At 41.4% G+C, this 13,544-nt stretch overlaps 1 protein-coding gene across 2 annotated transcripts in view; it reads right to left on the reverse strand.

Moving 5' to 3' along the window:
* Positions 1 to 13,544, reverse strand: part of LOC117455185 (oxysterol-binding protein-related protein 10) — a 68,386-nt gene that overhangs the window by 24,236 nt on the left and 30,606 nt on the right. Inside the window, exons 5-6 of one of the 2 annotated variants that reach the window (XM_034094582.2) lie at positions 9,971 to 10,168; positions 1,316 to 1,547 (exon numbers count right to left, since the gene is read on the reverse strand). In XM_034094582.2, coding sequence (XP_033950473.1) covers positions 1,316 to 1,547; positions 9,971 to 10,168 — 430 coding nt within the window. The remainder of the gene's footprint in view (positions 1 to 1,315; positions 1,548 to 9,970; positions 10,169 to 13,544) is intronic. The other variant, XM_034094583.2, reaches the window with a different exon arrangement.

Genomic DNA, 13,544 nt, shown 5'->3' on the forward strand with positions numbered 1-13,544 from the left:
AGGCATCTTCAGACCAAAAGGGGGTAAATTATCATACGGCAGCATGAATTGAGACAAACATGCATACACGCTTAATCCAGGAATTACGTAAAGAACTATAGTTCCTGGTGAGTGCACCACACACACAGTAAATGTATTCCTGGCTAGTTTACAGCTAACATCTGTCAGTTAGTACACAACCTGTTTAGTGTGAATAAGCTGCAGAAACTAAGTATTATCTTCTTCTTCGGCACACTTAAAACAATCGACCTCTCGAATTACAAGGAGGCAATAGTGTGTAGCAGTAGAAAATAAAGGTCAAGAAAAGCTACATAATGGAGATGAGATGGTTTTGTCCACAGCAGAGAAATTGAATATGCTGCAGATGTTTGTGAAAGTTTTACGGGTGAACTTTTTTTTGTGAATTACTGGTGGCCATTGTAACTGCTGTGGATCCAAACTGACTACATCTGCCGTCTTCCAAAAAAGGAGCAAAAAACACACTCCGAGCCACCTTTCAGGCCTACAGGTAGTGAATGTTTGGGGCTCAACAGATTTTGAGTGGAGTATTACTTTGAATCATACCTAAAATGGTCTACCGGTGGGTCTACCTTCCACCTTTGGGAACTATTTCCTAATCCTTGGATTTAAGCCAATAGAACCACCCTTAGGCTGAAATTATTTAAATTGAAACAACTTTATTGGATCCATAGTGATCTGGCACAGAGAGGGTTACACATGGCAGAGGTCTGACATTTTAGGCACCAGTGTGGATTCCTTTGGCAAAGAAGTAATCCTTTGAGAAGATTTAAAAGTGCATAGTATTAGTCGTCATTATTATTAAGTCATCATTCACACAAACTCTTTTTTCTTCTGACATGCATATGGGGAATCAACCTGGAAGGCCTTCAAGGATTATGTGAATAATATTGACAGTAAAACCAGAACATACACACTTCACATTCATGCTTGTACTTGGCACTACCGTTTTAAGGAACTATTGGTATTTCAATGCAGTTGACAACATTGAAGACACACAATAATGAACTGAAAAAAGGCACAGAACAAGACCAACAACAGTAAACTATGACAAAAAACATAAAAGGAATAAAATGAAACTATTTAACACATGAATGCAGCATTCAACAGCATTTACTACAGACATTGAAGTTCATGGTACCCATCAGGCAAGAGCCGCAGTCCAGCTGCCCTGGAAGGCCCTTGCCACTGGGGCTAGGCTCAGGAGGGAGGCACTGGAAAAGCAAGAGGGATGGGGGAGATGGAGGGGTCGGGGGCTCCAGTAGCAGCACTGGAACAGGGCCGGGGGCGGACTCACCGGAGGGGGCTCCGTGGCCGGCGTAGTCGCACTGGGACTGATGCGGTGGCTGGCTGTGGCTCTGGGTCTTTTGGAGGATGTTCAGGCACTCTCCCAGGCAGCTGAGTGTGGCGGCTGACGTGGCTTTGAGCAACAGCAGGTCCTGGTCCAGACAGGAGAGAGGCCCCCGGGGGGGGAGAGAGTCTATGGTCTGGACCAGGTTCTTCTGCTGGCCCTCTGCTTGGGACATCACCTGGGGGGGAAGCAGAGTTAACAATAAACTAAAGAAACCACACCTTTAATTTGGACTGTAGATTGTGAGGATTTACCCCTTCATGATATTGGCTATTTCAACTTATTAACTTGAAAATACAATAAATTCAGTGAGTAATTACACGTGTTTATTTTCTTTCTTAACTATCCAATGAAAAGACCAAACCCAGCAATGACATAGTTTAAACCAGTTTCATATACACCTTTCACCACCTCATTCATTGATACCGTTTTATTTGAGTGTAAGAAGTGACACGACTTCTAATAGTATCACCTCTGTCACCTTGACAGCTGAAACTCTTTAAACCAAAAAAGCTCTTCGCTGTGCTCCACAGAACATTTCTTACTGAGAATTTGTATCTGTATGACTCGCCTATTGGAGTCTAAATGTATCACAAAAATGAAGACGACAAAGTTGGTTCTCGCTAGCGGGTAATAAGCTTCTCTCGGGGCTAATGAATCGGGGTTGTTTATCAGCCTGGAAATGTTGTATTCATTAATATTGTATGGCTTCACAAACACTCTTCCTTGGCAGACACTTCCATAGCACATCTGTCTTCCTGCATCAGTACACAGAGCTATTTCTGAGACACAGAGCTGTTGCAGTGAGGTTATATGTGCCATAGACATTCATGCAATGGAATTTAAAAACGAATAAAAAGCACAGAGCTTGTCCTACAACTCTATTAGTTATTTACTTGGATCCCATGTTGAACTCCTCAGGCAGTTGGAGATCAAAAGGTTGTCTCCAATGGTTGTTATAATTAGATTCCCATTGTTCAGCATGCTGATAACATATAATTACAGTGCCCTTGAAATAATAAAGGCTTCATTTCATGCGCCCCTCATAATGAGCATATGTTATGACACTGTATACAGTCATAAAGTGTTGGATATATAATCATGTATTGTTGAAATGTCATAGCAGCTAATCAATTTCATTCCTAGGTGAAACAATAAATCCAACCAATCTGTTGCAGGTTCTTTGGGAAGATTCCGGATATTTGATTTCCAAAGTGATAGGGCAAAAAGTGTCCATCAGACTAAGAGAGTTTGAAAGGATTAAGAAAGAAACATACAATATACAGATTAGTCTGAAAATACTAAAGGAAAACTGATGGACAACAGAGGGGTTGATTATCCTGCTTGGGTGACATAATCATGTTGATTCTCCAGGACACAACATAGATACATTTTAGGTAGTGCTTTATCAATAAAGAGACACAAATTAATACTGAAGTTATATCATTCTAGCAAAGCTGCACAACTGTAATTTTCACTTGCTAAAGCAGGCAGAAAAGTAGAGATGCAGAGGAAGTATAACTGCATCAGTGGTGCACTAGTAATAACACACATCAGCTGCCTCAGGGTCTATATTTCTTATAGGGGTCTGTGAGGGTGCAATGCAAGTTTTGAGCAAATCGTGTTGTTATGCAACCTTAACTCAAAAGAAAAGAAAACATACAGTGCTCAGCAATAACACAGTTCAATGGGTTTTATGATGTACAGTCAAATGCTGCCACCTTACTTAATATAAGACAAACATGAAATGTTTGCTCATACACGGAATGAGGAAAATGATGACATGACTCGTGAGAGACACAAAGAAGATAAGAAAAAGAGATAACTTAGTGAATTAAAGCAAAAACATAAACAAGCTTATTGGGTGCCAGAGCAAACTATATAATAAGGTATCCTTTGTCAGAATACATAAATAAATAGTGACACAAACTCAAACACACACACAGCCTTTTCAAGAGTTCTTTTTGACAAACTGTCAGCAGGTGAACATCATGAGTACAACCCAGCCTCATCTGGGCGACAGGGTCAAGATGAGGGCAAGAGAGGATACCTTCAAGTATAATTCAACTACACCTGCATTAAATCTGAATCAGTGTTTACCACACATTCATTTATGTGTGTTGGCGTGCCACAATATCGACACCGACTGCCAGATATTGATTTCTGTTCTTTGTACTATTGAAAATAGGTCAGATCTTATGTAATGTAGAGCTGCAAGCAACACATTGATTTGCACAAACCCCGCCTTTACCCTCTCTCTCTCTCTCTCACAAACACATTGACAACAGACAAGTCAGTCAATAGCTCCTCCTCTCCGTGCGCACTCAACATGTGCATACGCTGGAGGAAGAATTTTGGTTGGCAGGCCATTCCTGCATGTAATCAATCAGGAGGTCTCAAACGTTAGCATCGTGAACACCTCTGCCGAAATCACACACACACACACACACACACACACACACACACACACACACACACACACACACACACACACACACACACACACACACACACACACACACACACACACACACACACACACACACACACACACACACACACACACACACACACACACACACACACACACACACACCACACACACACACACACACACACACACACATCACACACACACACACACACACACACACACACACACACACACACACACACACACACACACACACACCACACACACACACACACACACACACACACACACACACACACACACACACACACACACACACACACCTCTGGAGCCAACAGGACCAGTGATGCTTCCAGAAATAGCCTAACCCCAGTGCTCCAGCTCTGCAGTGCCCAGTGGTGCTGCTACACTGAGAGTTGAGGCGTTTGATGAGTTCCCATCAGCCGTGACAAGCTGGCCGAGGAGAGACGGTAATGTGGTCTGACTCCCACCGCCACCCAGCCAGTGGAGAGACAGATACATGCATGGATGGTCAGATGGATGGGAGGTGACAGCAATATGTATTTTTTTGTTATGTTCCATCGTTACATTTTTCAGGACTGCAATTGGAAAAATGAAAATGTTCCTTGTTTTATAATGACTCGAGGTTACTCCTATACAGAACATATCTGTGTAACTGGATTGCTGTTATCATTATTTTGATTTCAAACAATACACTATGCTTAAAATATGGCTGTTTGGTACAGCATATATATTGTGATGTTACTGTTGCTTAAGATGACAATACAACACATGCAAATTGCAATGACGATGAAATAAGGAAATAGGTTGGCGCTAAACAACATAAATGCACCTAAAAACCAAATAACCATGGATCATAGCGTATCATCCCAGCTTTAGTGTCAATTCACTGCAATCACACTACGATTTTCATTTGTCAAGTCATAGGCATGGGAAGATTTCTCATCTCTACCATCCATTCCCACATTTCATACACACAGGATTAATTAAACAGTGCGGGAATGAGTAAAAATAACCTGCATATGCATAGAGGGGTAATCGACGCAGAGAAGAACAGGAAAATAAAATGGTCACCATGTTAATTTACCAGTATTGTAACATCTAGGCTGTGTTATAAACTTCTGCATGTTTTGGAGACTGGAGACAAACTATGAATCTGTAACACAAACTCGCCCCGACAGCATCTCAATCCTTCCTGGAAGGAATGTTATTGTCTTGACACGAAACAACACAAAGACACATCAAATTCAGTTTGTCCCAAAGCGTTCTATTAAGTCTGGTGAAACATAATCTCTTCTGTGGCTGAAAGGGAGCTTTCCAAAGTTTACAATTATGTTGTTAGGGTTATTGGTTTGTGGCAATTTCGCAGAAAGCCTGTGACAAGAACTAGGGAAATGGAGATAGGACGAAATTGACATTTTGCAGAGCCTTTGAGCCAGGTGAGCAGTAGAAACTTTAATCTTGTGAGACAACCATGAACTGGCACAACTCTAACTCTGTGCTGCTGCGCTGCATGTGTGAGCCTCCTGCCGGATGTGAGGACGGTTCAGTGAGTGCTGGCGGGTCAACATGGCTGAGCTGAGGAGGCAGAGCATGTGGAGGTTCACTGAGCTGCAAAGACTTGTTCCCACCATGAGTGTTTGAAAGAGAGCTACTGCATGAGCATCTGTAGCTGGGGGAATCAAACATGAAAGTATCAAGACTGGTATGTAAGAAATGGGATGAACGCAACAACATCACCAATGCTGGTGTTTAACCATAAATCCTCTGATAAATCAGCTCGGAGCAGCTTTCTGGTCATGCATAAATCATGGAGCAAGCACACTCCTTTACTGTCGACTCCAGCCTCCCCCGGCCCTGCGCCAAACCTGTCAGACATAACAACCCGTTATAGATAAAAGGAAGGAGAACAACAAATGACATGAGGAGGGAGGGAAGCGGAGAAGGAACTGTGGAGAAGCTAAATGACGGCAGATATGAATCAAATCAAAGGAAGCAGCAACCCAGTTCTTGTGTAAAGTAAAAATGAATCACACATCACAGAGGGCCTTGTTCTCTCCATGGGAGCCTGCCTGCAGACCTCCACTCTCAGGACAGTTCCGGTGCAGACCTCCACTCTCAGGACAGTTCCGGTGCAGACCTCCACTCTCAGGACAGTTCCGGTGCAGACCTCCACTCTCAGGACACCTCCACTGTCAGTTCAGGAAGTGACGATTCCGACGCGTTTTTTTTCCCGCCCACCGAAGGACTCGTTTGATGGAAGTTTTCAAATCACAATGGAGACTCATCACGGAGGTGATGAGTCCGACCACCGTGCACTTTGGGTCGGCCTTGGTCAAGCCTGGTTCTCGTAAAAAATGTTCGCTCAAATGACACCATGGAGGAATGTAACGGAGTTGACAGGGGACTCTGCCCGCCTCACGAGTGCATATTTTCGGACACTTTTTTTCACTTTTCCCTGGTTTTATTATTTTTTTGGCTATTTCACCCGGTTTCCACCGGGGACATTGCCCGGTCTCGGGTGTCCCCCCATGGCCTGTGTCACTCATCCATATATTAATGGATTTTGACCATTTTTGTTGCATTTTTCTCCTCTCCTCTCACTGATCGAATGGCAAACGCGACCCACTGTCGGAGGGCCTCCGCGCCGGCCGATATGAAGCGTGACCAAGACGCACCGTCCAGGGGTCCCACGGGTCCCGCAGCGGGGTGGAGGTTCCCAGGTGGAACCTCCCCAGCTCCACCGCGGTGCACCCGGCAAACACGGTTGTTTCTCGAACCTTCCACTGTTGTCTAGCGGGTGTAACTAAAATACAAGATGTCGTATTTATATATATAAATAAATATATCTATATAGATATATATATGATAATAAGTGTCAGTGCTATTTTATGTTGTATTAGCGTGCATTTCCTGTTCGGAAAGTGGTGCTGTACTGAGAGTAAACAATACAAGGTGTCCATATTTTTATATATATCTATATATACACTTTATGTATATAATAAGTGTCAGTACGATTTTATTTTGTATTTGCGTGCATTTCCTGTTTGGAAAGTGGCACTGCGGCTGTACTGATAGTAACTACAATACAAGATGTCCGTATATATCTATATATATATAGATATATACATATGTATATAATAAGTGTCACGATCCAATTTTATTTTGTATTTCGTGCATTTCCTGTTTGGAAAGTGGCACTGTACTGATGGTGATTTTATTTTGGAATTCTTAGTGTGCACTTCCTGTACTGACAGTGGAGGTGTCCTGAGAGTGGAGGTCTGCAGGCAGACCCCTCTCGTTTTCTCCGCCTGTAGAGGAACCACAAGCACCAAAGCAGTGTTTGTTTTGCTTAATGATCACACCATCTGCTCAGTATTTACTCAAACTTTCCCGGGTTCGCTTGAGACAGACTCTTCTAGGGAGAGGTGAGAAATGACTCCACTCGTGACTCTCTTTCTGTCACAGTGAATCACTTAGGCAAGATATTCTTAGCGAGAGCGGGCAAACACACAGCGTGGTGCATCTGAATGGGGAATTTAACAACTTGAAGCCAGCCAGGTCTTCAATGAGCAAGAAAGGCATGAAAGAAAGATCTTTGCATGAAATATTGATGCGACTCCAACGGCGTCATCAGAATGACAAGCCGAGGAAGCAGATGATGCGGTGAGGTAAATGCCAAGTTGTTTTAACTGTTTATCTGATGGTGTGGTGCTCACATACTGTTCCAGGTGGAGACACCAATCCTACTGTGAGCTCTCAAATTAAAATTAATAGGCAAGCAGTATTTTTTAAATAGACACAAATGTGTAATTTTGTATCTAGATAAGATGCCAAACATTCACTGGTTGCAGATTTTCAAATGGGAGGATTTGCTGTTTTTCTTTATCTTATAGACATTTGAAACTGAATATCTATTAATGCGTGTACCTTCTTTAGGTCAACACTTTTGGCTCACTCGTGATGGGCAGTTTTTGCTTTTTTTATAGAAGGATAAATTAACAAGATATGCAAACAGACAACATATTAATTGATAATGTAAAAAGAAATTGGTTCGAGCATTTTGTAATTACGACATAGCAAACAGACTTAATTACACATAGAACAAAAACAGCTACAAATCAGTATTTTAGAGCAACATTTGTCCTCTTTTAGCTCTGTTTTTGGTCACCATCAGCTCCTGAGGGGCTATTCAGCAAAACACACACACACACAACATAAAACTCACCAATTAACATTAATTAAAGTCACCAACTGAGTCTTTCTGAAACGGTTCCACTGGATCAAAACAGAAACTGCTAAGAAGCCAAAACAATGAGCTGAATGAAGCTGACGTGGAACTGCCGAGTCCAAAAAGCAACATTTTTCACTGCTTCTGTCTTCGACGACTTAACGACACATCATTTTTCGAAGTATTTGAAATGTAACTTTATCGTTTTGTGAAGATGTGTCACAACTTATGGGAGAAAAAGCCCTTCGTAACTTTATCTTTAATAAAAGGCATAATGGATAATAAAGGAAACAATACAATGAATATGTTAGCAGTGAACCCCCTAACACCTTCAGCAGCTGAAGGACAAGCCAATCTGGTTAGGAAGGATTTATTTTCATGATGGCCTACATGAACTATTCTCTGTCAGCTTCTATTTTTGTTCTCCGCACCAACACTTTACATGAACAGTTGTGTTTAACATTTAGAAAGCCTCTTGTCTCTGCTTGTCCATGTTTCTTCCTCCTTCCTTATTGCCAAGTCATCTTATTTCCATAATTCAGTGTCAAGATGAACGGCTGCCTGGCAACGATTCAAAGAGCCCATTTCATCTCTAATCCAAAGGGGGAAATCTAAGATACTGCAGGTAATGGCTCCAAAGTGTTACAGCTACAATCATGTCTTCATCATGTTTTATCACTTACTCTTCAAAAACCCAACTTCAGGCCTAATCTATGTCATTAATCACTATACAGTTACTGCAGACAGGCTATTAAGAAGAGACAGAAACAACTTTCCTCTCCTGAAAGATAGGCAGAGAGTGAAGCTGGGCTGAGAGTATGGAGATGTGGCAGATGAGGAAGGAGTAGTCCCTACAACTGGCAGGTCTGTTAACTGAGGCGAGGAGAATTAATGAGGATTTAAAGCTCAAACTAAATCAGAAACTGATTGTAAATGTAAAGTAGAGGTTTTTTTTAATTAGCTCAAGAGGTGCTTGCAGGTCTGTGAATGTAAGCTCTTGTTGAAATAGAAATCAAAATGTATAAATTCAGGGATTAGCAGTGATTGAGAACATTAACATATCCATATGGGCCACTCGCTGGCACTTACAATTTATCTTTTTTGCACACATGGACACTTAAAAACCTCATATGTTGATGACTGCACACTGACCCTGATTCAACAACATACGCTCCACCAGCTCTTCCCTCTGTCAACAGCCATGTTAATCAGTATTGATATATACCATAAAAATGCCAACAGAGCTGAATTTACAGTGAAGACGGAGCGCACTGCAGTCAGTGTCAAGGCTGCCAGGAAGCCAGAAATATCTGCTGAACTCACTGCACCAGTGTCCCACCTGAGACCTGATCTGTAGAGGCTCTGAAGGCCACGCAAAATACAAATCATCAGAATAACTCAATGCCTCACTTGACTTTCTCACAGAACATCAGTTTTAGAATTTGTATGGGAAATTGTATCATCCATATTTAAAAGTCAGGGGCTTTTTTATTAAAATGACCTCCATTATGTTAATTTCTTTTGGCATGATTAATAGAAAAGAAGCTGAGTTGTGCTACAGGAAGGTAACCTTCTTTTTTTAACCCAACGAACAAATAGTAAATGGAGTATTAGCTGATCAGAGGCAGAGCATGGCAGGCCCGGTCATTTTGCATTATCAGTATGTGCTACTGTTTGTTGCAGAGCCATGGCCTCGTGTACAATTAGCCTTACTTGTGTGTGCTGCTGTACAAGACATCATTGTGCAGTAGATCCCAAAGAAGAATTAGCGTGCTAGTGGTCATGTTGTCTAATAAAGTGCATTTTCACCTGTTTACTTCCTTTCCTTGAAATAACGTTTAAATCAATTGCCTATGCCTCCAAGTAATGAAGCCAAGGGTTTTGTAAAAAATACTGTTATGCCTTTGACACCCACCTCTTTGACCTCCAGCAGCCGTTCCGGGTACAGACTCTTGGCCCGCCGAGCTGCAGCCGGAGATTTGTGGTGGGTGATGGTTACGATGTTGCCGGGTGAGGCGGCGTGGCTCAGATGCCTCTGAGAACCCGGGGATGAAGATGGGGTTAGGTGGGGGAGGAGGGAGAAGCTACGGGTCCGACCAGAGGTTGAGGAGCCCTGGGGGGAGCAGGGGGTGGCACAGAGAGGGAGAGAGAGTAGTGTGGGAATTTTAATGTGGAAGGAGCATGATAATGTAAAAGGAAGAGCATGCTCTTAAAAAAAGGTTTATATTCCCCAAATAAAATCTTTGTTTAAAAAAAAAAAAAAGAAGTATATGAAAGTGTGCCAGTTAAATGTCAGCTAATGCTAGCTGTTAGCTAATCATGATTTAAACTACTAACCAATCTTAGCTAGCAAGCATTTTGCTTTATATATTTTTTTTTTTAAATGGGTCATAACACAGCATATATATTTATATATATATATATATATATACTAATGTGGCTTGAGGAGTATGCCTACTCTCAGATTTTATAAAAAAAAGCTAACATTAGCCAAACCTGTAAGCCTTAAGAGCAGGATGTGTTTTCCTATTCTCACTAACTTTGGACCACTTGCTCTCAGGCCAATGATTCCTTGAATCATACAACCTTTAATTAAAAATGTTGAACTCGATTATATTGCTATTATATGTTAGTCAGATGTTGACAAAACGTTTTGGTGCTCAGTTTCTGCGAGAGAAGACTGTGAACTGTGCTGTAAACACTGGAAAGCCTAACCATTTCACTACCACCAGTATCTATAACAATTCACAGTAAACCATAGAATAAAAAATATGCCATCTCTTCATTAAGTCTACAAGGGCTCATCAGACGGACACCAAAACAAATGTCTGAGACTTGTCTTAATCAGAAACAGTGAACAAATGTAATCTTGTTGGAGAAGCTTCATGGCTTGTGGATGCTGGTTTGTTTTGCTGTTGCCATCCTTTTTGTTATTTCGCTCTGTGCCGAAGCTACAGTAAAGTCACATTACATTCTTCATCTTGATGCATCTTCCGATTCCCCTCAGTGACTCTTGTCTCTTCAGTTCGCTGAGCTATGTGCTCATGCAGACATCTCAGACCAGTACCTCTCTCTCTCCTGTCTTTACCCTCCATTAGCTTACAGTAGTGCAGACAACACACCATAGATTTATCCCTCAGAAACGCACAAAGGTCATGGCAGCGGGGAAATAAAATAGATTCAATAGATCAAATAACCAATTCCACCACAGGATATTGCTCACTAAGTGGGAAACCACCACCACCGATTGTGATGTGGTAACCTAGGAAACCAGACCTATGACCAACATTGTGTGTTATAATGTCATGTCTATGATCAGGTGTGAATTGCTTGTTATTCGCTGAATTCGAAAGTCTTTAGAGAGTAGTAAAGACACCGTATTTGGAAAAAATAAGAGCATTTTCTTTGTGATTAAATGCATCCAAATCCATTCAGAGTATAATGAGCTTACAGTGAGAACACTGTTGTATTGTGAAAGGCAGAGCAACGAGGCGTGAGTAAGCAGAAAAGGAGATGGGATTTCAGTGTGCAAACAGCTGAGGTTTCGTCCTCCAAAACTGGCACAAAGCCCCGAGCATTTCAAGAAACTGGAGTGTCAGAACAAGAAAATGCAAGGAGTAAAAGTAAAGGAGGGGGAGTGATGGTGGGAAGAGTGGGAACATGCTGAATATTGTAAGGGAAACTTCTGTGTAGCAGCAATGCAGTGGGAGTCACCGACTCAGGAAAGAGACACGGGAAGAGCAGGAGCTTTGATGTCAAACACTGATGGTTTATTTGGAGCTTCGGCCGGAGAATTCACATCACAAGTCCAAGAGCCAGAGGTTCTGACTTCACGGTAGAGTTGCCACGTCAATTCTGGAGTGCCTCTCTCTCGTTAGCCCATTTAACTGGTTTCGCAGAGAGTAATCAACATATTTGAGAAGATAGCCTAAACAGTTGGGAACACTGAGTTACTTGTGTCTGACACTTATGGCCTCGAAGATTTCACACCTTGGAGTCCACAAACACAGAGAAGGAAGTGTCCCAGTGTACCCACAACAATAAACCATCTGTGACCTAGGGTTGCCCGGTCATAGAATGGGAACAACAACATTATGGCTGAAGCAGCCTATCTCCGTAAAGGAGATAACAGACGTCAGGGTTGGTCATGCACGTCATATCTAGGAGTCTAGGATTTCTCAGATATAGGGTCAATATATATCTGACAGGGAATTGTGTTCCATCACCTTTGACCCTTTCAAATCAATCGGTGTCGACTTTTGAACCACGGACCTGTCTTTTTCTCTATTATTCAAATGATTTTATAAGCCTAGAGACGTGCCAGTATCCAATATTTGGGAAGAAGAGAAAACAATTGAAAACTTATCATCATTCCAGTTTAAAATCAAATTCTTAAAATGTTGTTTTCAAAATGTAAGCTTAATTAAATTCTAATTCAAATTGTTTAAATATTTCTTTTGGAAATATCTGTGTTTTTATAGAGTAAGAAGAAGGCTGCCGGGATTTTTTTTTTTTAAAAAGGTAAAGAAAAGAAGATATCCTCACTGCACTGGCAGATCGTTTCACTCTGAAGGACATGACGCTCCAAAGGCTTAAAGGACTCAAGTTACAAGGAAATATGACTGGGTAATAAGATTTCTGCAGTAATCTTGTGACATTCAGAGTTGTGTTGCAGTCAGAGCTAAACACATCAGAAACATTGTGAAAATGTTGCAACAGCTTGATAAAGAATGCAATATACAAACACACACCATTACTGTGAGCTCTACCCCTTAATGTGAACATTCATGATAAAGGTTTAAGGCCTTGATACATTTAGGACCACCTGTCTTCTAAACGTTTACATATAAGGATACTCCCAGCTTGACTAAACTCAGGTTTAAAATGTGTGCGGCGTAAGAATCACAGGTGCTGTGCTGTCACTCGGTCGAGGGTGGACCTGAGAGAGGCAGCGTGGGTAGCTGTGCAACGGTCAGCTGCTGACCTGTCATGTTCTGCACTACAGGGGAAAATGCTAATTACACACAATTAGCTTCTCAGTATTATATTATCTTGGTTAGAGGGTATGAAAATAGTTTTTAAATACATATACACAGATACTAGGGCTGCAGGATTTGGGAAACATATCTAATTGCTATTATCTTTGACTGATATTGCAACTGCAATATTATTTGCAATAGGTTAGGTGAGGAGGTATTGATAACGATTTAATATTATACAACATTATTCACATTATCTTTGAAAAAGTCTGTACTTATTCATTCAGATATTGTCACATATTTGTCCTTTACCAAACATTGTGCTTATTGTGATTTGGATATTGCACTATAGTCAATATTGTGGTTTCAATAAATGCTGCAGCCTAAACAGATTCATATACACAGATACAACTATTTGTATCATGTAATCATAGTAGAACTTTGAGAAAATCTGAGTTTAAAAGACAAAGACAGCCAAACACAACAGCAGGTGCAGGAGCTGCTTTTTTC

Source organism: Pseudochaenichthys georgianus, chromosome 11 (genome assembly GCF_902827115.2).
Source record: "Pseudochaenichthys georgianus chromosome 11, fPseGeo1.2, whole genome shotgun sequence".
Classification (NCBI taxonomy): Eukaryota; Metazoa; Chordata; class Actinopteri; order Perciformes; family Channichthyidae; genus Pseudochaenichthys; species Pseudochaenichthys georgianus.